Source organism: Lissotriton helveticus, chromosome 3_2 (genome assembly GCF_964261635.1).
Source record: "Lissotriton helveticus chromosome 3_2, aLisHel1.1, whole genome shotgun sequence".
NCBI lineage: Eukaryota > Metazoa > Chordata > Amphibia > Caudata > Salamandridae > Lissotriton > Lissotriton helveticus.
In genome coordinates this window covers 263,928,881-263,953,735 of record NC_136062.1, presented here as the reverse complement: position 1 = coordinate 263,953,735, position 24,855 = coordinate 263,928,881, and the positions used below count along the sequence as shown (strand labels likewise).

General features: G+C 45.9%; 1 protein-coding gene across 1 annotated transcript in view; it reads right to left on the bottom strand.

Moving 5' to 3' along the window:
• Positions 1–24,855, bottom strand: part of LIPC (lipase C, hepatic type) — an 892,370-nt gene that overhangs the window by 264,291 nt on the left and 603,224 nt on the right. The window contains exon 6 of the mRNA XM_078685165.1: positions 19,693–19,935. Within this exon, the coding sequence (XP_078541291.1) occupies positions 19,693–19,935 (243 nt within the window). The remainder of the gene's footprint in view (positions 1–19,692; positions 19,936–24,855) is intronic.

Sequence of the window (24,855 nt, the reverse complement as noted above, 5' to 3'; positions counted from 1 at the left end):
TTACTCCCTCTGCCATCCCAGGGCCATGAGCTACTACCCCTCGGCCTGCCTTATCAAAAACCAGGTTACGCTGCTTGGAGTCTCCGTAGACCATGTTCGCCCATGACAGGGAACTATTGAGACCCTGCGCCATGCACTCTTGTTTGCCCAATGAGTGCGGTAAAAAACGAAAGGATGTCTGCTTGTCCTGCATGGCCACGTGGAGGCTGCGGTCTGTAGAGGATGCGGGGTCATCCCACAGAGGATCACCCTTCTGTCTGCGGGTTAATGCTGCGTAGGCGGCCCCTTCAGTGTCGTCGCTTATCAGGTATCCTGGATTGCAGACTCAGGGTGGGCCAGGAAGACCGAACGTTCATGTGCAGGTGCTCCTCTAACGTTCTCTGTGTGGGTCCATACATGGCTTCTGCTTGCAGCTGGCACTTGTGATGGTTGTACACCACCCCCCCCCCGGGGGGTCGATCACATCTCTGTGTCACTATACTTTGTATGGCACTGAGTGAGGGAGTCCGGTGGGTGACCTCGCCAGGACTCAATGACTTACATGGCTTCTCCTACCAGCCCACCACGATCGTGGCTGTGGGAAATGGGTGGTGGTATGGAGACAGCATCTCCTGCTTGTGCGGTGCTGGGTGGGAGCGAGGATTTGTAAGGAGGGGCGGAGTGCTGAGCCTGTCGGCCGGCCCCTAGGCTCACCAGCGGACCCTGTCACCATGGAGCCTCCAGGAGGGTTGCTGGTTGTACCTTACCTCAATGAATTTCCGGGACCATTGCTGCACTCCCCGCCATCCACATGCCTTACCATGTCTGCTCCGATTAGTGGGCCCCTGCAGCAGGTGCGCCCCTTCTCACTCGCTCCCAATGTGGCCTCAACGCTAGAGCTTGGAAGAGTGATCCTGCCACGCTATAGGGCTCAGCGGCCATTTACTGGACCGGACCACATAGCCTCCCAGGTCTTCCCAGGGCTGCAGGCCCGACGTTGTCATCAGCGCTCTCAGCGGGATCCTGCACCCGCGGGTCAATTTCTTAATGCCTTCACGATTCCGCACATGTCAGTGCGCCAGAAAACCTCTCCGCTACCTCGCTGACATTGGCGGATGCCACCCAAACTGGCAAGACCTCGGGGAGTTCGTCAGGGCTCCAGAGCTAAGTGGCCATCTTGCTCCGCAGCTTGGCCACGTCCCCCTAGGACAGGGTTCTTCAATCTGTGGGGCGCGCCCCCCTGGGGGGCGCAGCGCCATCCCAGGGGGGGCGCGGGCTCCACTTTGATCTTCCCTTTGTGCCCGTTTCTATGTCTGGGTGATTCTCCCAGGAGGGGGACAATTCACGGAGTCGACAGCTTCGGCTGCGGTGCGAGGCAGGGGTCTCCTCTGCTAAAAACGAAAGCAAACAAACAGACACGCTTTCAGTTTTAGCAGAGGAGACCCCTTGCCTCCCACTGCAGCTGAAGCTGTCAGCTCTGTGAATTAACCCCCTCCTGGGAGAGTTAGCTCTTCCCAGAAGGCAGAGAAGGTTTCGCAGAGGTTTTGAGGCACGGGCAGGGTGGGCTCTGGTCCAGGGCCCCAGCCTTTCAAGGGGGGTGGGAGTGAGGGGGAGTTGGGGGGGCGGGAGTCCTTCAGTTATTTTGGGAAAGGAGGGAGAGGTTGCAATACGGGTTTGGGCCATGAATGGGGACAGTGGGCTCTGGTCTGCGGTCCTCAACTCATGAGGATCTTTGTGTGGGCACCGAAGTGTCGGTGTTCAGGGATGTTGGTCTGCAGATTCGAATTTGAATCATAAAAGGTGTGAGGGTGGAGTGGTGGATGTATGGGTGGGGGGTGGATGGATGAGTGAGGGGATGGATGGTGAGTGAAGGGGTGAATGGATGGTGGGAGAGAGGATGGATGCATGAGTGGAGGGATGGATGGGAGTGGATGGATGTGTGTATGGTTGGAAGGGTAGATGGATGGGTGGAGGGGTGGATGGATCAGTGAAATGGTGGATGGATCGATGGGGGGGTGGATGGTGGACGAGTCGGTGGGTGGATGGATGAGAGAGGTGATGGATGGATTGATGTATTGATGGGTGAAGGGATGAATGAATGGATGGATGGATGAGTGAAGGGGTGGATGTGGGGATGGATGGGTGATTGAGGAGGGTGGATGGACGGGGGGATGGATGGAGGAGTGAAGGGGTGGATGAGTGGTCAATGGATGGATTCATGAGTGGATGGATGAGTGGGTGGATGGGTGAAGGGTGGATGGAGGGATGGGTGGCTGGGTGAGGGGGAAATGGAGAGAGAGGGGGAGGATGGATGGATGGATGAGTGATGACATGGATGAATGATTGGCAGAGTGGATGGGCAGGTGTGTGCATGGATGGGTGAGGAGAGGAGCATGGAGATGGATGGGTCAGAGAGTGCATGCATGAGTGGGGGGGAGGGTGGAGAGCGAGATGGATGGGTGGATGGATGAGTGGGGGGTTGAGTGGGTGGACGGATGAGTGACTGGGTGGATGGATGAGTGGGTGGGGGGATGGCTGGATGGGTGAGAGTGTGGGTGGTTGGATGGATGAGTGGATGGATGGATGGATGGGTGGAGGAGTGGATGGATGGGTGGAAGAGTGGATGGATGAGTGGATGAGTGGAGGAGTGGATGGATGAGTGGAGGAGTGGATGGATGAGTGGGAGGATAGCTTGGGTGAATGGTGGGATGGATGAGTGGAGGAGTTGATGGATTGGTGAGGGGATAGATTGGGTGAAGGGATGGATGGATGATGGATGGATGGGTGAGGGGGTGGATGGAGGGATGGATGGGTGAGATGATGGATGGAGGGATGGAAGGTGGATGGGTTTGCAAGTGGTTGAAGGGGTTTGGATGTGGATGGGGCTCAGATGGAGGGACGGAATGAATGGTGGGGGAGTTGGTGGATGACAAGGTGTACATGATGGATGGGGAGGGTTGTGATGACTTCCTTTGCTTTCTTGGTGTCATGAGAGCTGTGGTTCAGAGTGGAAGGTATTTGAATTGTTTGGCTGCTCCCTTGCCTATGTGTTACTGTTCTGTATTCTATGTGTGCTCATGTGTGGGATCTATGCATCATGCGTGTGACATTTTGCGTGACGTCCAGCTGCTACTTGAATGCGGGGCCCCCATGGGCAAGGTCGGGTTCCATGTTTTGGGTTCCGCTTGGTGAAGCACCCATGGTGTGTTCCCTATAGTGGGTTCATCACGGCGGTCCTCCCTTTGGTTCACTTGTGCATGGTGCTTTACATCCTACAATGTATTTGTTTATTTGTTGGGGAGTTTGTGAGATTGGGTTCTCAGCACTTGCGGTGTTGAAGACTAGGTACCGTTTAGAACTGGATGTGGAGCACAGCCTGAGGATGGCAGTGGCAGGGATTCACCCACAGATTGAGAGTCTAGGTGTGGCTGGGCACCGGCACACCCATCACATTCATGTTGGTGGTGTTGTTGTTGATCTGTGTCCTGTGTAAGCCAGGGCATCCTAGTGGGGAGAATTTGCGCACATTTTGTCTTGGAGGATTGTGTTTTGAGCTGTCTGGTACGCCTCTGTCGTTTCGTCACACCCACTCACAGGCCTACAGTTTGCTAGGCACTCTTGTTGTGTTGAGCATTGTTTGCCGGATATGGCCCGTGGTGTGCGCGTGGCAGTCGATCATGTGGTGTGCCGGATTCCCGAGGTTTCTGTCGGGTGGTGGGGGGGCCCAACATCTGGGGGAATTCAGCTGGGGGGGCTCAACCTGGAAAAGTTTGAAGACCTCTGCCCTAGGAAGTGCACAGTTCATATTAGAGTGATTCGATTTAAGTTAGATACAACACAAAACACATAAAAAAATCAGTACAAGTGCTATTTAAAAACAATGAGTTTAAGAAAGGGGGGTTGACCCGGTGTCCCTCAGAACCTGGGTATTTGATAGTTCAACAAAAATTGGTTCTGTTGGGTAAAGCAGGTTATTTGATCTATGCTCATAGATGCACATGAAAACAAATCAACTCTCTGATACAAGGTTTAGCGTTAAGTGAGAAATCAATGCTCAAAACACAAACAAACAAAGTTATAAGGTCAAGGTATTGTATTGTAACTATTATTACATGGTTGCTTCTATGCAAATCCAAATTACTTCATTCATGGATCAGTTTTCAATACATAGCAAGACCGTCATATAAAATTGTGATTTTTTGTGACAAAAGTGCTCAGTGTAAGTGATAATATATACAGTGTAGGGACATAAATCTATACAAGTGTATATACAGGTACAATTCAAGTTTGGTCAGATGATGGATTGATCTCAGCCAGGGATTCCTATGATTTCTGCGGGAATCCTGGTGGTTCTGAACCTAAGGATGCGTCGACGTTTCGACCCTGGTGTGCCCCTGTTGGTGGTCACGGCGGGTCTTTCTCAAGACAGAAGGGGGGACAGTTTAAAGATCAAAGCAGGGATTCCTCTGGTTGATCCTATATGGCTCAATGGCCCGTCGCATCTAACAGTGGAAGGCTCACACTCGCTCTCAGTGGCTGTGTCCAAGTGCACCAGGGTCGAAACGTCGACGCAAAAAGTCACAATTTTATATGACGGTCTTGCTATGTATTGAAAACTGATCCATGAATGAAGTAATTTGGATTTGCATAGAAGCAACCATGCTATTTAAAAACAAGCAACACAGGTGTGAAGTGCTGACAGCAATGCTGCTAATAACATGAGCACACTCACACTGTGGCTGGCATTTATGGGTAACGGAGCTCTAACAGACTCCACCCTCCTGACTATGGATTGGTTAACCTCCCCTCGAGCCAACCAGAGCGCAGTATAGAGTGCTATCCAGGATATGCACAGTTCTTAATAGGGTGACTCAATAGTTGTACGATTCATGGGCACACTCAAGAGGGTCATTCAACAAGTGTCCATGAAGGGAATCGCTCTAAACCAAGCCATGTGCCAGGCCAACCGGACCTATCAATCAGCTCCTAACTCGACATCTGGTAAGAGTCCACCTACCTTGCTATATGGGAGAGCCATCAGAACAAAACTATCTCAATGGATTCCAGATTGCCCAGTGAAAACTGACAAAGTTAGTGTTACTGATGTGACATGGAAAAGAAAGATGAAAGCGTATGCAGATCAGCGCTGCCAGGCCCAGGAGACAGTCTTTGACAAAGAAAACTTTGTAATGGTCAAATAGAGTAGAAAGTGTAAAACAGACACTCCTTTTGCTGCTGATCCTCTGCACATTGTTGCGCACAAGGGACACATAATGACAGCACATCGAGACACATCACACACCTACCTTGATACTTGTCAACTCCTGAGACTACGAGTGAGGTAACCCCGCACACAGGTCTGGCTCATGCGCCTGAGTCTGTGTCACCGTTGCCCGATCAGGGTGGGCCTCTTTTCCGATTAATTTAGTATATGTGATTTTTAATGATGTCTGACATTTTTTATTTAACAAAGTGGAAATGTAGCATACTGACATTATTTGCACAAGGACCCTTGTGGTTCTGTGGCTGATCCTTACAGGAACCGCATTATATCCGAGGAGATGTTAAGGTGTGCTTGAGGAAGCATGATGTAATGTGCAGTGTACAAGTGAATGCTGGAGAATAAAGTAATACCTAACCGCAGCTCCTGTGTGGTGTGGTCTATCTGCATGCTCCAGGGCTGTGGAAGATGCTGCACCACCCACCTGGAAATTACCTGTGCAATCGCCCACGCTTGCTGGAAGTATGCATTATATCCATCGATATTCACATTACCCAGTCTAGTTCTTTGTCTATTTTCATGTATTTTTAGAATGTGGGGGATGGGAGTGAAAAGAGTCACTATATCCTGCGTCCCTTGCTTTTTGAGGGTTAATTAAGCAAAGCTGCTTTCTTTGTTAATGAGGAGGCAGCTAACACAGGTATTTCAACTAGATGTACCACCAGTTGCTGAACCTCCCTCTATTGGCTATTTAGTTTACACAACGATCAGGTCCTCCTCCTATTAAGAGCTCTGTGATGTTCTGTATTTAACTTGTCATGCAAAGAGCATTGGTATCTGGGCAATAATGTAAAAGATCTGGAATATAGGGTTGGTTACTAAGTTAGAATGTGGATTTCTGCACTGAGGTAAGTTAGATCTGGTGTTAATGTGGGTGGGATCTCTGCTGCTGAACTACGCTATAAACGTGCAGTAACATCATTTCTTGAGCCTCTGTCATCCATTTGTGGTAGGCTTGTCACCCACTTTTCATTTTGGTGACAACCAACTTTTCCACGCCAATGGGCAGAGAGACCTCAACACCATTTATTTAGGATTCGGCGGGACAACTGCTTTTAGAAACCCAAGCCACATATATAAAAGACTTTCTTACTTCTGTGGCCTTTGAAAACCTCACAGCAGTGCCCCAGCTGGGAAACAGAACTGGAGGCTTTCATCCTGCTGTTTGTTTCCATGCTGCTAGCGATGCTGGATGGGAGCCTTTGGTGGAGAAGGGTGAGGCTGTTCCTGGAGTCTTAGCGACGCTATACGGGAGCCGTTGGTTGAGAAGGGTGAGGTTGTTCCTGGAGTCTCAGCGATGCTATACGGGAGCCGTTGGTGGAGAAGGGTGAGGCTGTTCCTGGAGTCTCAGCGACGCTATACGGGAGCCGTTGGTTGAGAAGGGTGAGGCTGTTCCTGGAGTCTCAGCGATGCTATACGGAAGCCGTTGGTGGAGAAGGGTGAGGCTGTTCGTGGAGTATCAGCAACGCTATACGGGAGCCTTTGGTGGAGAAGGGTGAGGCTGTTCCTGGAGTCTCAGCTACGCTATGCGGGAGCCATTGGCTGAGAAGGGTGAGGCTGTTCCTGGAGTATCAGCAACGCTGTACGGGAGCCTTTGGTGGAGAAGGGTGAGGCTGTTCCTGGAGTCTCAGCGACGCTATACGGGAGCCGTTGGTTGAGAAGGGTGAGGCTGTTCCTGGAGTCTCAGCGATGCTATACGGGAGCCGTTGGTGGAGAAGGGTGAGGCTGTTCCTGGAGTCTCAGCGACGCTATACGGGAGCCGTTGGTTGAGAAGGGTGAGGCTGTTCCTGGAGTCTCAGCGATGCTATACGGAAGCCGTTGGTGGAGAAGGGTGAGGCTGTTCGTGGAGTATCAGCAACGCTATACGGGAGCCTTTGGTGGAGAAGGGTGAGGCTGTTCCTGGAGTCTCAGCTACGCTATACGGGAGCTGTTGGTTGAGAAGGGTGAGGCTGTTCCTGGAGTATCAGCAATGCTATACGGGAGCCTTTGGTGGAGAAGGGTGAGGCTGTTCCTGGAGTCTCAGCGACGCTATACGGGAGCCGTTGGTTGAGAAGGGTGAGGCTGTTCCTGGAGTCTCAGCGATGCTGTACCGAAGCCGTTGGTGGAGAAGGGTGAGGCTGTTCCTGGAGTATCAGCAACGCTATACGGGAGCCTTTGGTGGAGAAGGGTGAGGCTGTTCCTGGAGTCTCAGCTACGCTATACGGGAGCCGTTGGTTGAGAAGGGTGAGGCTGTTCTTGGAGTCTCAGCGATGCTATACGGGAGCCATTGGTGGAGAAGGGTGGGGCTGTTCCTGGAGTATCAGCAATGCTATACGGGAGTCGTTGGTGGAGAAGGGTGAGGCTTGTTACTGGAGTCTCAGCGACGCTATACGGGAGCCATTGGTGGAGAAGGGTGAGGCTGTTCCTGGAGTCTCAGCGACACTATACGGGAGCCTTTGGTGGAGAAGGGTAAGGCTGTTTTTGAGGTCTCAGCGATGCTATACGGGAGCCGTTGGTGGAGAAGGGTGAGGCTGTTCCTGGAGTCTCATCGATGCTATACGGGAGCCGTTGGTGGAGAAGGGTGAGGCTGTTCCTGGAGTCTCAGCGTTGCTATACAGGAGCTGTTGGTGGAGAAGGATTAGGCCGTTCCTGGAGTCTCAGCAATGCTATACGGGAGCCGTTGGTGGAGAAGGGTGAGGCTGTTCCTGGAGTCTCAGCGACGCTATACGGGAGCCGTTGGTGGAGAAGGGTGAGACCATTCCTGGAGTCTTATTAACGTGGTTGTGGCTGCAGATCTCTTTTTGGGATCTTTAGTGGGCTGATTTTGGCCACAGGCATGAAGGGCTTGCCCTTAGCCTGGTGCCAGTTCCCTGCATGAGATGGTCTTGGAAAACCACAAGACTCGCCCTCTTCTTCTTTGTACGCTGCCTCCCGTATGTGACTCTCTTACATCACACATACGCAGCGTTACATTTACGTTGGCCATATTGGATCGGGCTGGCAGTGAAAGTGCATTCTGTGGATGCTGATGCACACAGCTGATGCGAGTTAATTTCCATGGTGAACAACGATCGCATGCTGTTCTGTTGAGTCCCCAAGGTGAAAGTTAGAGTTAGAATACAGCACAGCTATTATGGGTTATCTTCTGCGGTGCATCAGGTACTAGTGCTAGTACTAGTGCAGGTACTAGCTCTGTTGTGCACGACATGTACAGTGGGTGGAGTTTGTAAAGGTCAACAAACTGTTTTTGTTTTTGTGCCGAATTTTCATTCATGCTTATTTTTCTACACGCATCAAGTACTCACGCTGATGCGCCCAGTTGAAGTGTTTGTGGTGTTTTTGAATCGCATTCTGTCTTCGCTCTGGCAAACAAAGCTATCATAATTGATGGAGTATCAGATCACGGTAAAGAGTACATGCCGATGGTCACGGCTCTTATGCCTATTTAAGTTCACTAAGTGCACTCACCTTTCACGCTGATGTGCACAGCTTTAACATAAAAAGTAAGAGTAGGCGAAGAAATGTGTAAACTCCAGACATTTGCGAGTGGGACTTATACAAACGTACTTTCTGGTCTTTATTTGTGGCTACAGTTTCATTTTGATTGCCCACTTGATTTTATCATGCAGAAAGTTACTGCGCCCCCTTCTTTCTTTCTTCACCGGGTGAACCTCCACTCTCCTGGATGAAATGAAGAGGGTTTTTTGGGCATTGTGCTTGAGTATGTGGCACATCTCTCAGTGCAGAGAGAAAGAACCCTTTGCTCATGCATTGCTTGGGCTCTGAAGGTCAGGAAGTCTTTGGGCATCTTCCTGAGCTTTTTGACAGCGATTTTTCTAGTTTAAATGAATATCAAATTTTGCATCATGAAATTGGACTTGCACCATCTCCCTAAAATGAGCACTGTTCTTGATCGGTGCCACTGTGGGAGGAGAAGGCAAAGGCAGGATGAGTAAGTAGAGCAATATATCACTGTATTGCATGAATTGGCTTTCACTTGCAGCTTTGGGGTGGTGTTGGAAAAACAATTAAGGGATCAGTTCATGTTAGGCTGTAAGCTAGACAAAGGCAGATAGTGTTTGTAGCAAAAAGACAACCCTTCATTACAAGAGGTTCTCAAGAGAGTTGAAATGCATGATCATTCAAAAGCTTGTGTTGATGTGATACGTAAAGATGTTTCGTTGGAAAAGAAGGGTTGTGTACTGGTCAAGGTGATGTATGGAAAATCTACAAAAACTAAGCTCAGTGTGAACACTACGCCAGAGTATTCCAATTTTAAGAGTTTCCACAGCTTCAGGTGTGGTAACATGGGTCATATGGCTAATTTCAAAGACTGTCCTGGCTGGAAGGTTTCGTGCAGCATTTGTGGAAATAAACCTGCAGTAAACATCACTCCTTGAGCCGCTGTCCTACATCTGTGGTCGGCGTACGATCCACTTTTACATGCTCCGCTTCAGATTGTTGACCCAGGCCCTGCAAAAACGTTTAACATGCCTGTAGGTTGAAGCACTTTTCTCTGAGCCCTCACCCTCCCTCATCCTGAAATGACCGCCATTTCTACTTCTGTAAGACCCCACCCCCTCCTCCCATTGCAATCCATCCATGTTCTCTCTTTGATGTATGTTGACCAGGGGAGGCTCCCCTACATGAGCGTCGGGGCTACACCCCCTTCATTTTTCACAGAAGTTAAAAATGTCTTAATATTTTACAAAAAATATTACTAAGAACAAACTATACAAGTTCACCCACGCTGGATGAAGACTGTCCTTGACATCAGCCATGCTTGCTTTTCTGTGAACACTGGGCTGTTAAGTACATAAGTGTATGTGCATTAATTAAGTTGTAATACATTTGCTGGGCTGAGGCTTCACACAGCCCTTATGCCTGTGATGTCATCAGCTCGGCAAAGCCATTGACTCGTGGGCACCCCCTGAGGCATTTGCAATAAAGTTAGCCCTGGGCGCCTCAGCCAGAAGCCCTGCAGCACCAGGGGCTTTCTGGCAATCAGGGAACAGAATTTCATCCATGCCACCAGCTCACAGCCCGTTACAGGGTGGATGGGGTTAGCTAACCTCACTGCACTCGCCTCACCCCACCCTGTGATGAATTCTGTAGAGGTGGGGTTTGATGATGAAGGCAGGAAGTTTAACGCTTAAGTCTGATGGTGTGCCTGCACAGATTTTAATGGCATACTCCAGTGCCGAGCTTCCAGCTCTGCTTTGAGTGAACTGGCAATTCCAGGGGAGACGAATTTCCTAAATGGATCGACCCATGCTGTAGAAGAGTGCGGTGTGCACTGTAAAGTTAAGTTAAGCTTTGAACTGTGTGCAATGAGAGGCCAGACACTGGACTATTGAACTTTCTGTTATGTGAAATTCAAGCGGTGATCTCTAGAATGTGCTCAGTTTACTTTTGCACACTTGCTGTCTTTCCAGCCTCGCAGTGCCCTGTATGTTCTCATGCTCTATCCTACGAATGCCCCCTTTTTAGGTTGAGCCCTGAGCCAGCACGCAAGCAGTGCCCTGGGGTTGATCTCTGGTAGTTCACTACGTGAAGAAAGCCCCACCCATATTTTTAATTGGCTTGTGTCTTTGTCCTTCCTAAATGCTGCCTTCCAATTGGTTTATAGGCTTTTTAGTCCCTCCTTAAGACTGCCATGTTGTCATTTGTATTCTTCCATGGCTACCTGTCCCCTTACTGGAGGAATGTGATATTTAGATTGTGAGCACATTATTTTCTTTAATGATGTTCTCTTACTGCCAGTGCCTTCTCCCCCACTTCCGCAGTCTGTGCCTTTTCTTCCCCTGCTTGCACTCCCGTTCATCGTGTCTACTCACCCCTTTGCACCCGCCCGCCCACACTCCTGTTTGCAATGCAATAGGTCTTGCGTAAATGTGAGTCCTAGGGCCCGATGTAGGTAAATCCCATTTACTGATTTTGAAATACCGAATCCTACCGAATCGGTATTCAAAAATCGGTAAATGGGATGTAGGTCCCAACATCTGGATTCGTTACCGAATCCTTAACAATTCTTAAATTACCGATTTGGTAAATACCGAATCGGTAATGCCCATTCATTCCTATGGGCTTTGAAGCCCATAGGAATGATTAGGCATTACCGATTCGGTATTTACCGAATCGGTAATTAAAGAATTCACAAGGGTGCAGGGGGTGTCACTTTGACACCCTCTAGCACCCCCAAAACGGCCATGTGTGCAATGTGGCACACAGACATGCCCTAAGGGCACGTCTGTCTGTCACATGGCACATGTGTACATGCACAGATGTGCATGTACACAGGAATCGGTTTTTTACCATGGATTTGTATTCCATGGTAAAATACCGATTCTGTAAGCCATGTGCTGCCGGAACCTAGGCTACCTACATTGCATTTTCGGTAATTTTACCGAATCGTTATCATTACCGAATCGGTAAATATTACCGATTCGGTAATGATAACGAATCGGTAAAATTACCGAAAATGTGCCCCTACATCTCCATAGCCCTTTACCGATCGGAAACGGCCGAAAATCGGTATTTTCGGCCGATTCCGATCGGTAAAGGGCTACCTACATCGGGCCCCTAGTGCAAGCAAAAGACGAATCCCTGGAAGACAGAAGCTGAGCAAAGTGGCACAGAGATGTGATTTAACACTGTTTTCTTTTCGGTGTATTTGCTGTTTTTCAGGAGCAAAAAACAATGTTTGAAATGGCAAAATGCAAAGCAGCATTTTGAGAGCCATAAAAACAGCACTGATCACCACAATCTCTCGAGAGCCCCTAATTGTTTTATTCAATTATGATATAAAGATCAGCTGTACATGTCTTCCAATATAATTGTATTTTATGTCTTGAATACCAAGCACCTGTAACCATGCTCTTAATGGTTTTTGTAGTCCTGAATCTCAGCAGTAAGGCTGGGAGCCCTACAAGCATACAATTCCTTTCAGGGTGCCCTGCATGATGAACACAGTACACAGTAGACAGAATAACAATTGTTATTTTTTTATGTGTACCACAATCAATATATACACAAAAAAGAGCATATGCTTTTGTCCTTGCTCATCCTGAAGACCGTACTATGTTGATACTTGCACTTTATGGAAAGGCTTTTCTGTCCACTACGAAGTATTCAACTTTTGCCTAAGGTGAAATATCTGACCACCCATTTCCTCTTCTAAATTTGTAAAATTTTATTTTGAAGGTTTTGTATAGCGCGAACAAGACCCTTGGGTGTATTAGAGCGCTTTACAAGGCAAATATAGGATGACAAATACATATAAAACACAGAGTTATGAGAGTACAGTACTGATTAAGAATGTAAAAGTAGCAGTTCAAGTGAATTTAGACATGAGTATCGATTTCACTTCTTTTTTGAAGGAGGCCGCAGACGGAATTAGTCTTGTTTCTGGCGGTAAAGCGTTCCAGATCCTGGGAGCCATTCCTGAGAAGGTGCGATTATGTTTTCTTCTTGGAAAAACGCTGTGGTTGAAGTAGAAGATTATCCGAGCTCCTTTTAGATCTGTTACCACCCGATAGTACTAGTTTCTCTGCTAGGTACCTCAGGGTTTTGTGATGCAATGCCTTATGAGTCATACAGGCGATTTTTAGGTGGATTCTGGCCTCAAAAGGTAACCAATTGAGGGCCTGCAGGTCAGGTGAGATGTGGCAATTTCTTTTTTTACCAGTGACCAATCTTGCAGCTGTATTGACTGCAGCTCTTAGCGGAGAGGTCGTTGATTTAGGAAGGCCGCAGAGAGCGACACTCCCATAGTCAATTCTGGGAATTACTATAGTTTGGACTGCCTGTTTAAAGTCATTTGCGGTATGAAGGGTTTCAGTTTTCTCAGGGTATTTATCTGAAATGTTGCTCCTTTAGTTGCAGCGCTGATATGCTTCTGCATATTTAGTTTATTGTCCAGGGTTATTCCTAGGGATTTGGCGGAATCGATGATGAGAGGTTGACCGTCAAGTGCAGTTAGGTGCTTCATCCAATCGCGGATGATGGTTGTTTGGTTGGGGGGAGCGATTAAGAGGAATTCTGTCTTTAGTGTGTTTAGTTTTAAGTGGTTCCTAGCTAGCCAGTTTTGAGTCTTTTGGAGCGTAGAGTTGAGGGACTTGATGTCTTCAAGAGAGTAGACCTTGATGTAGAGCTGTGTGTCGTCGGCGTACATGTGGTAGTTGATATTTGCGGAGTTGAGAAGCTCAGTGAGTGGTTCCATGAATAAAATGAAGAGTGTTGGGGAGAGGGAAGATCCCTGGGGTACTCCCAAGATGACAGGGGTGGGGTTCGACAAGGATTGGTTAATCTTGAATCTTTGTGTTCTATTTTGGAGGAAGGAGATGAACCAGTTTAACACTGGTCCAGATAGTCCCATTCTTTGCTTCAAGAGATCCAGTAGGTTATCGTGATAGGATCTCTGCTTGAGAACCAACTTGATGTTAGCAACGCATTATACAACACATCAAAATGTCCTAATTCAGTGAATATTCGCAGCTCTGTAGTCCTACAGAACACCAAAAGCATAAATATTCTTGCATAAATTAAAAAGAAACATTTATAACTCACTATCTTCACTCTACCAATATTCATGGTCTTAAAATGAATTCCCTTAAATTGCTGCCAAGGGCTACCAAGGGTTATGCAGGTTAAAGGCCTTCTACAGGAGTTATACGTTGGATCGACAGGTTCTTGTTAATTTTTATTAAAGAAATTATGCTGGAAACTGCACCATTTCATCTCTTTGTTTAAAAAACATTCTTAGGGGCAGAACACCTTTGCTTACCCTTAGGCTCTTAGCACAGTAATGTTCTCTCCCTGCTTCTACTCAGACACACAAATGGTTTCACTTGCTGTCTCATCTCTTTCATTCTCCACCAGCCGCCACTGATATTGACATAATAATAAAGATGTATATGTGATGCTAAACTTAAATGCTGACATTTAAAGTACAAAGCGATTTTTTTTAATAAGATCAATAGAAGACAGGATTGGAGAGATGTATTCCAGCAATTCATGTGAGTGACTTTAAGCCCAATGGATAAAGTCATCATTATCAACGTGAAAATACGTGTGAAAGTGATCACGTTTTAATGACACAGCTCTCCCTTGCACCTGTTCTCAGCTTGTTTTTCACAGTTCTCTGCAGGGACTCTGTTGTTTGCATTTCTGTTTTTTTTCGTTGCAGGTGCTCACCCTCAGTTATCGGTCTGCAGAATAAGCAGGAAGCAAGGACACATACCACTGCAGACTGCTCCCGCAAAGCAAGTTTCTTTTGATCATGTGAGCTATGCACCGCCTTTCTACGCCAATTAATGTCTTTTTCGTATTCAGTGGAGTTCTTTCAACTAAATCACATGGGTTGCAAATTAAAAATATTTATAAGCAAACTGCGCGTTTTCTGTGCATGGGGAGAAAGCTTAGCTTTTTTATATAGACTAAAAGAGAAGCTCATGAAATCACAAGGGCGTCCCTACAGAACCCCAGAGGTAGGATATCTTTCTGTGTTTTTTTATTTATGTATTTGTTTTTATTGTCTTTGAAAAAGTGCTGGCTCATGACCACCAGCTATTTTGTAGCACTTGCAAATATATCACCCCTAGATGATGCACTCACTCTGAAGCATAAAAATATCAAATATTTCATTTTGTAATCAAGTTCAATCGTTGACAGGCGGACACTGCTCTTTTGGTCTCTGCCCCCACTTACAAGGGGTCAGGAAGGCTTCTTTGAATAAGTTTACCTTCAGTTTATTCCGTAATATTGAAAGATTTGACTGATCGCTCATCTCTAGTCTGAGGCAGGATTGTTTTCATGCAGGAAGGGCCACCTTCCTGCACAAAAACAATCCTTAGAGGCACTGCTTACCAGGTATGGTAAATCTGAGAATGTATCAAAAACCATGCGAGTTACGAGGGAACATCCACCGCAACACCCATGGAAGGCCTCCCTTGCGCAGAATATTGCAACACTGCGATTTGCTCTGTGTTGCATTACTCCATATTTTTGAAGCTATTCAAAGTCACGCAAAGTGGCTTTGCGTGGTATAATAATATGATTTAGAGGTTTGCGTTGGTCATGTCTTGCGTGGTGCAAGCATGATGCAAAGCTGTCATAAATATGCCCCTACGTTTGCAGCTGGTTGTGGAGATTGCGAAAAATTACGTGCATTTGGCTTATATCCAGCCATTGAGCTGAAGATTCTACAGAGACTTTTGAACGTTATTCTCTGTGCCACCTTGATCCAGCGTAAGTATCTGCGTGCCAGAGAGATGACTTATTACAGCTGAGGCCAAGTCAGGCTGCATGATTTTGTAGTCTCAAATTTCAAAATCTCTTTATTTAGAGCTCCTATAGAAGCTATAATATAATGTTTTTCCAATCTCAGTAGTATCACAACTCTGGTGAATGTGATGTGGTACATTAACTGAAGCAGCAATATGATCCTTCAATGCTGAAGCTTAAAACTTTTAATACTGTCATGATTTAGTGATTATAGGGTAATTTAGTATTGAACGATTCGACAAGGATTTTTAGCTACTTGAGACAGGCTTGAGGTAGCACCTAGTTACGCTGGCCAATTAAACGACAATCCTCTGTGGAGTCTATGACAATAAGCGTTTCTGCCTTTAGGACACTCATGCAGAGTTAGTTGGCCTTCTTCTAATAGTACACATGTTTCAAATCAGCAGTAATATGTAGACATCAATGAGTTTCATAGCTCATTATGATATATGGCTATATGTTGTCTGAATGCATTTGAAACTATTGATTGTCCTGAGAGATAACCTGCATGGATGTAAGTACACCAAAATATTAGGGGTAGCAGAAGTGACATAAACCCCCTTTTAGCTCAGATCACATTTGGCATCCTTGAACCATCCCAGGAAGCGATATTATATGATCTTAACCCTGATGACATCACAATAATTGACATTGCTCAATTTCTTTAAGAACAGAAAATATATTGAGTAATGTCCAGTCCCATTGGAAGCTGCAGAAAGTAAACAGTGGTCAGCAAGATACTGCTTATCATCTGTTCTTGCAACTTATTTAGTTACCTCTGAGGTCAAGGATTTGACAGGACTTAAAGAGGCATGCTACCCATAAATTATGTTGTAGATGATAACCTGGTAAGTGGTCTCATGTGAATGTTGAGTGATCGAGGTGATAGGGAATATATATGTGGCACCCCTCAAGAAATGTGTTTCACAGATGAGAAACCAATTCTGATTATTTGGCGGTGGTTTGATAAGGAGCCATCAGGGAAGGTTCTATTGATTCTAGGTCAGCTTACCAATCACTCCTGTAGTGTTTTGTGATATACAGTGTCATTTCATGATGCCCTAAATCTAGTGATGAGAGCAGTTATTCCCTATTTGTGACTACTGTGGCTTCTGTTGTGCAGAATGGAGCTTGATTCAGCAAGTTCTTGCAACTGTCAGGCTACCTCACCTTCATGGTCTTCCTAATGAAGGAAGGATTTGAGTTAGGTCTGGAGTCATCTGGTTCCAGTAGAGTGACTGAAGATTTTTTTTTAACAGAGAAGTGATAGCGGCATGCTTTAGCCATTGTGAACTATTTCTTGATGGAGTGACTGATTTTTCATTTCAGCTTATTGAAGCTTGAGCATTGAAGAAAGGTCATTTGTGAATTAGAGGACGCACAAGTATTTTGTGATGTCTTGTCTGCCTCAGTGCATACCACATAAGCACGGAAGTGTAAGCTGATTGTTAGTTTGTTCATGAGCTCTGATCTGTTCAGGCAGTAGTCAGTCCTTCTGTCATCACAGTTAATCTGACAAGAAATTAATTGGACCCATTCTCCACCCAAACTCAAGACATGATTTGATGTTCTCTCTCTTTCCCTCTCTCCCCCTCTCTATCTTGCTTTGCCTCACACACACACACACACACACAAAACGTGCACACACACACACACACACACACACACACACACTCTCTCTCTTACTCGACCTTCCTGTTCCACCTAGAGCAGACTTGTTCACATAATTCTGCTCCATGCACATCATGTGGAAAAAGTGCAGTAATTTCAGTGGTATTTTCCCTACTATTCACAGAACTGTACCTATGTAGTTCCATTTGCTCTCTGAACAGCACACAAAGCAAAGACTGGCCTAGGTATGTCATGAATGACCCTTACTACCAACAAAGCTTTTCAGGTGTCCAATGGTAGAAGGTAGGCCCTGGTCTAAAGGGTGTGCTCAGGAAAATGTGTATGGCTTGCTAGTGGGAACTCCTAAAATGAAGGGGCCTCTGTTGCAGAAAGAGCAGGAATGGTGGGCTGGAGTCAGCCATGCCTCTTTGGGTGTTTATGGAGGGAGGGTGTGAGATAAGTGGTGAGGATATATCTTAAGCACTCCTTATTAACTCTGACACTGAGGGATGCAGTCAAATGTCATCTGTGTGTTCTGGCACAAAGGGGCCCTCATCCTTAACTGACTGCATAGATGAATGTACAAGGGTCACAAAGGATCTGTGGAAAAGTCATCCGTTTTGCCCTGATCATCCCCATTGTTTGACTGATACTGGTGGTAACTGACTCTGACTGTGCCATGGGCTCTGCTAGACAGGCCCAGGGCCACTGCTCTGGTTAAAAAAGTATATGGTAATAAGGTGTAATTACAATTGGTACTGACCACCTACCTGTAAGTCATTAGGGTAGGGCATGTAGATTTAGAGGCTCAGCAGATGCAATTGACTTGTGTGCACTGCTGTTTTTCCTGCTGTCGTTTTAAAAGTTAGCACTGCTTTGCAAGCTGCTTTAAATTGAGATTACATGCAAATGTGATATTTCCAAAGTATTAAACTACCTTATTTTTCCAAACAAATCACCCCTAAGGTCTTCCCTAGATGGTCCCAGGTTAGGGTGCCATGTAAAAATAAGCAGGGATATTTTAAAAGCTGTTTTATATGCCCTGGTGAGGGAAAAACTACCAATTGTGTTTTTCACCATTGTAGCATTTCATCTCCATAAACTAGCATGGGAATACCTAAATAAAGTATAACTATTAACAAGAGTGTACTAAAATAATATTTCAAGGACTTAAAAGATTGTTAATGATAAATCCAACAACTTACCACTGTTGAATTTACCATAACTTGTACAGAAAATAAGTTATAGAACTTTCTTTTCTGTGAGCCAAAATCCAGCCCTCTGGCATGTCTCTCCTGATTGGCCAGTCTTGACAGGCTGAGGCAAACTGCTTTGATGAGGTGATAAGCAGCCTGCTTAGATACAGAGGCTATCTGATGGAGGAGATCTGCAGCTGCAGAGAACAGGACTTGAAGGGAGCTGGGTAAACTAACTGGTCTTCAAAGAGAGCAGTACAGTAAGAATTCAAGCCAGGTCTGCCCCCTCTTCCTGTATTCCCCCCCCCCCCAGCCAGATGGGAGCTCCAGGCATGGAATTTGCAGGAGGTCTGTAAGGGGAGTGTTAAGGGAAATGAGCCACACCAGTAGGTTGGCTTAGCCAGATCCTAACCCCAAGGAGAACATTTCACCATTTTGGATTTGAAAGTACAGTGCTTTGTGGGACAAGTATATGCCACACTTTGGGGGAAACTGTCATACTTTTGGGAGGCACCCTATTGGTCAGGGGTGCCTCCCCGATATGTCGCCTGAGAACACTGCATTTCAGGTTCGCCCTGCTGAAAGCTCCGGAGCGCAAGACTTTCAAGAGTTGACAGTGGGCTCCGCTGTACAAAGCTGACAAAGTGCTGAAAATCTGGCCTGCTGGAGAGGGCCACTGGAAGTCAAGAGAAAATCCTCCAGAAAAGTTTATAAGTGATAAGATAAAATTATGACAGAGGCCTCCCGCTTAGTGTATCCTACCAGGGCTCCATCGTGGTCGGCCTCAAGCTTTGACTTTGTTCCAGTTATGCGCAATCAGATGTGCCAAATTGGCGCTATTGGTTTTTTAGCACTAGAAAATGTTTATTCCCTACATTAGATCTTTATCATTTTGGTGTCATTCTCATTATAAAAATATTTCCTATTTTTATTAATTGGGTGTGGATTTGTATTGTGTGTTGTGTCTTACTTATTTAATGTATTGGTGTTTTTAAATGCTTTACACACCTGTCTCCTAAGTTAGGCATGTCTGGTCATTGCCAGCCATCAAGGGTTTAGTAAGGAAACACTTTATTGAGAACTTTTTTGGACTTTGTATTGCGTTGGTGTCCTTTTTGCTAGTGGTAGGTGCATTCTTACCCCTACTGATAATTCACGTTCCAACAGGATCCTTCTTAAAGAGACTTGGAAATGGCAACTCCTGAGTGAGTCTGCCGCAAATCCTAGCGCAATTTCATTGACAAAGGGCAGCTGAAATATCTTGTGATTTCCTTCCAATTAGGTCATTTCTGGTGTCAAAATTATTACACCAGAGCATCTGTACAATGATTAAACATTACCAGAAAAAGCACCTGGACCCACCTTTGAAAGGCATGTTTGCACGTGTCTTGAGGTACAGCTTCTTGCCCCTCAGTGGGCGCTCCTTTCTGATGTTGATCCCCAACGTATTACAGCGGTTCTTTTTGCAATTCAGGCATATTCCTTTCTCAAAAGTGTGGATGTCTTTGCACCAGTAGGCCATGCTCTGCTTGTCATCGTGCAGCAAGGAGTCAATGTAGAGGTGTACAGAGCGTTCGTGCGCGCACTTCACTGTTCCTGCAATTCCTGCAAAGAAAGGCAGTGGTTACCATGTTCTCATCATCCAGCACACCTACGTTTTTACAATCTATCACATGCAGTACATACATCATATAGTAGAGGTGCTTCACTGGGATGGCAGTTTGAAATAATAACTTATAAAAAGGGCATTATCAGGCAGTGAATGCCTTGGCTGGTGGAGTGAATGGCGTATAGTACAAAAGGGACTGATGGCCCAGGAAAGCGATCGGACAAGCATTTTATGTGTATTTCCTCTTAGACAAGATTGCTCATATGGTGACATTGGGGTTAATTAAATGTAGCAGTTAAACAATAGAACAATTCTAAAGTGAAACTTCTTAACAATTCTGTTTACCATTGTCCTTCTTTTGTTTTGAGTCCTCATGACCTAATCGATTTTATCTGATATGCCGCAGTATTTGTAGCTTTGCTCATTTACTGCATGTAACTAAATAAATTAAAGGATGAATGCATCAAGAAACAAATATATTTTGGTAATTAGAAGATACCATTAAAAGTAAGAGAAAAAGGTGCCTATGGACAACATCAGCTCTCTGTGCCACGGGACTCAAGCTGCACCACACTGACAAAGCCCAAATAGCACAAACCCAGCCTAGAGTTGCTTGTGTTGCTACTCAGTGGAGAACTGGCACTGCGTACTGGACAGTTTCTTTTGCAATAGCTTAAGTCCACTGTGCAATAGACTGGTTGCTGTCTGAAGTGGAATAGTGGGCAAAAAACACGATGGACAGGATTACGGACCAGAATAATTATCCGTGGCTGAGATTAATTCAAGTAATCCATCCATCACTTTTTGTTTTCTTCAAAAGAAGCTTCCTCCTCTTCCACTCACATGTGTGATGGGAGCCTCTGTTATAAGGCTGACCTTAAAGGGCCTGCTGTCTCAAGGCGTGTTTCCACTGCTCAGTGGTTAATTTAAATAAAATAAGAGCCGGGGCTCTTGTCAGGAGGCAGAGTTCACCAAGCCCATATCTCCTGTTAGCAACGCCAAAAACAGAACCAACTACTAACCATGAAAGTGCAGAGAGGATATTGCGTAATAACCGGAGCTGGGGAACCAGGTTTAAGTCTTGGCGTCGACTCAACATCCTGTGATTCTGGGCAAATCACTTAAGCTTCCTGTACCAACCTTAAGCGAATGCATCCTTAACAGGTACTCATGAAAAGCACCTGTGTTGATGATTAAATGCTGGTGCTCAGCACCGGAATCCACTGGCTCAAATTAAACTTGCTGTCTAAAACCTGAAGAAAGACTGGGCCTTGTTCCCTTGAAGCCAGGACCCTAGAAGTGACTCCTAGGGTCAGTTGGCTGAACTCCAGTTTGAATTACAGGGACATAACAAGCTTGCAGAGGCCCTTTCCCCACAACAGCCCAGCTAACCAGTATTAATTGGACCTGCCTGGGTCCTGCTGCTGGCCTCTGTTGGAGGGAATCCTAATCCCCTAAGTGTTTCCCCCTGGTCCTTGACCCTTGGCTGCTGTTGGAGTGTACTGCTCCTGTCCCCAAACAGCAAGAGGTGGGACTTAAAACTGTTTGCCAATTTTCTGGCTTGAGAAGTGACATAGACCAGGATCGGCTTCTAAGCAGCAGCAGTCGACGCTGAATTGCCCGTTGGCCTCAGTTTGCTTGTTTGCCCAACTGCCGTCATCGAGCCTGGCTTCAGACCCAGCTTTCAGCTCGTCTCGTCAATGAATCATCGACAACCACTTTTTCTCCATAAAAAGTTCAAAGTAGGAGACTAAACAGTCCATCAGAATGACACTGATCCTTGTATCTGACCGTGCCCCAAGGAGATTGGCCTTAACTTTTCACTTTTTCCCAGTCTAGCATGACCAGATAACCCCGGATGGCACTTTGTGCTTTTTTTTTCCAATGCAAACTTTAAAAACTAATATCTCTGGCTCTCCTTATTGGGTTTTTGTGATTTTAATGTCATTGTATTTATAAAAACTGTAATCTAGTTGTCTAAGTTGGTTTAGGGTTTTTTCTAATGTTGTATTTTCACTTGTATTACTGTTTGAGTGCTTCATAAATACCTGACCATTGCCTCTAAATTAAGCCTGACTACTTGTTGTGATGGTGAAGAGAGCGCCAGACAACATATGTGGAAATGTATCCATTTATTGTGGCAGTACGTCTCTCCATGAAGAGTCCTAGAAGTAACTGACTCACAGAGCCAGAACCCCTATGACCTCACTCCATTCTACATACTCAACACCACATCATCACACATCTCCCTTTTTTTATATGAAACAAGAATACAATACTATAAAGCATAAATAAAGGTAGAACAAGAATACAGTTTCATAAATGACATTTCCGCCACTCATTTCCCTTTGAATATTTGAAACTAGAATGATCTTCAGTAGCAAGAAATAATGTAAATGTAATAAGAAAAACAGTGGGAAAAAACCCACTTAGGGGACGATTCCGACCCCGCTCGAAATCGCTCCTGACGGCATCTGTCAGTAGCGTGTCCGAGTCGTAGGCGTGGTTTCTGAGTGACTCATAGAGCTGTACGAGCGAGCAAGTACGATGCGATATTCGACACGCACTCCGAGGGACTTGTACGTGTCAGCAATCCACTCCGGACGACTCCGCCATGGCCGACACGCACAGCGTAATGGGCGGATTCCCGGACCACCAAGTACGATGTGCACGCAGGGCAGCTGGATCAAGTCAAAGTGTTTGACTCAAAAAAGCTCAGGAAAGAAGACTTTGGGAGTCCGTTGGGGGCACCCTTTCACCCGGGGTCCTATGACTCGAAAACTGAGGGGGTCACAAGGGTCCCCCCTACATATGCATGCATGGTACCTGTGGGACTGAGGCGTACCCACGAAAGGGGGCGCCCTTGTCTTAGACGTGCATTTTTGTGTATTGGAGCCTATGTACACAACGTACACCAGGCTCCCGTAGACTTCAATGGGGCTCCTAGTGACTCGAGTCAGTCAGCGCTGCAGCGCAGCATACTCTGTTGCTCGGAGCGCAGGAGCACGAGTCGGTCGGAAAGCTTTACGGGCGCGGGTCGGCTGTGGGGCTTTCCCAGCGAAATCAGGTCCTTAATGTACAACAAAATCCTTCCATTTCTTTGGAACAAATTTGTTGCGGATACTTTTTGTCACTGGATTGATCATCACATTAACTTTTACCCTCGTTTCCACTTTTCTGTCCAAAGAAGCACCATTGGGAACTAATGCTACACGAGTGGTGCTCCACCAATTCCCATCAGAATGTTTCACAGAATTCTTTCTCATTTCACAAATCTGAACAGGATCTTTAAATTTCGACAGAACTTTCCCAATCATAACTGGATTTTTTACATGCACCCAGTCACCAATCTTCAACTCGCACTCTTTCTTCAAGCTAAACCTCCTCTCTTTCTTTACTCTTTCCAAATTGGTCATATTCAACTTAACTTTAGCACGCTTCCACCATTCCAATACACTCCCCTGTTTAGGTATCAACTGAATCATCCAATACGGGCACCATTCTGTTGCAGCTTCTCTACCCCTCATCAACTCAAATGGAGACTTCCCTGTCACCAAATGAGGCGTAGTGCGGTAAGACCACACCAAGTTTTTAATAGCCTCAGCAACATTCATGTTACTTCTAATGGTAGCTTGTATACACTCCACCAACACTTTGTTGAAACGTTCAACCTTTCCATTACTTTGAGGATGTTATAATGGAGTCCTTAAATACTTTATACCACATTTCTTTTGAAACAAGTTCATTTCTAGAGATGTAAACTAAACTCTATTATCAATTAAGACCACCTCCCTTTGGGGAGGGTCGTCCTTGCACGACTCGAAACCTGGGAGACCAACTCAGGCATTATGTCAAAGACGCAATATGGCTTCAGGAGGGGGTTGGGCACTACAGAGCAGTGCCTCAACCTTTCCCTGATTATGGACAAGTGCATGAGGGCCAGTTGAGGTTCTATCCACCTGGCCTTCATGGACTTGTCCAGCGCTTTTGATACTGTTAATCGGGAGAAGTTGTGAGCACTAATGGGGACAATGGGTGTTGAGGAAGTTCTAATTTCCCTTTTAGGCAGCCTTCATGCCTCTACCACTGTAGCCATAAGATATGGTCCCCAGGGGGGAAAAGACGAGGCCTATTGTCTCTTCAGAAGGTGTACGGCAGGGATGCATTTTAGCTCCATTCCTTTTTTTAATTTATACTAATGGCCTAGAGGCATTTTAATAGATAAGGAAATGACTGTCCCCGAATTGGTGGCAACCCAGTCCCGCTACTCTCATATGTGGATAATACTGTGCTAATGGCTTTGACCGCAAACCGCCTCCAAAAGTCACTAAATGATTTTATGGATTTTATTTCGGCCCTTGATTTAAAAGTCAGTTTTATTAAATCGTTTATTATGGTGTGTGGCCCCAAATCGACTAAAACAAGAAAGTTTGCTGTAAGGGCTAAGACTATTGATAAGCTGACTAACTTTACATACTTGGGGAATAATTTTTATAATATTATGAATTGGGGTCCTCTAGTCACCACCAGGGTGCAACATACTTACTGGGTTGTGGAGGGGCTAGTCCGCTTTGCCTGTAAACTAGGTCACAAGCCGGTGACAGAGCTGGTTAATGTATATAAAGCCAAATGCCTCTCTATCACATCCTAAGGGGAAGGAGTTTGGGATTACCATAAATGCCACCACCTACAGGTCGTGGAAAACACATTTATGATTTTATGATGACCCCTGATAGTGCCCCCTTTTGCCATTGTGAGCTGGGGCTGGAATTTTTAGAGGATCGAATAGATATTGCCCCTCTGTTTTTATTGTCAAAAATTTGGCTGTATGAGGAATTCATGTTTACAAGGGATGTTATCAAGGATTGTACTGACCTAGATAGTCCTTCTCGATCCCCTATCTCAGATTCGTGAGC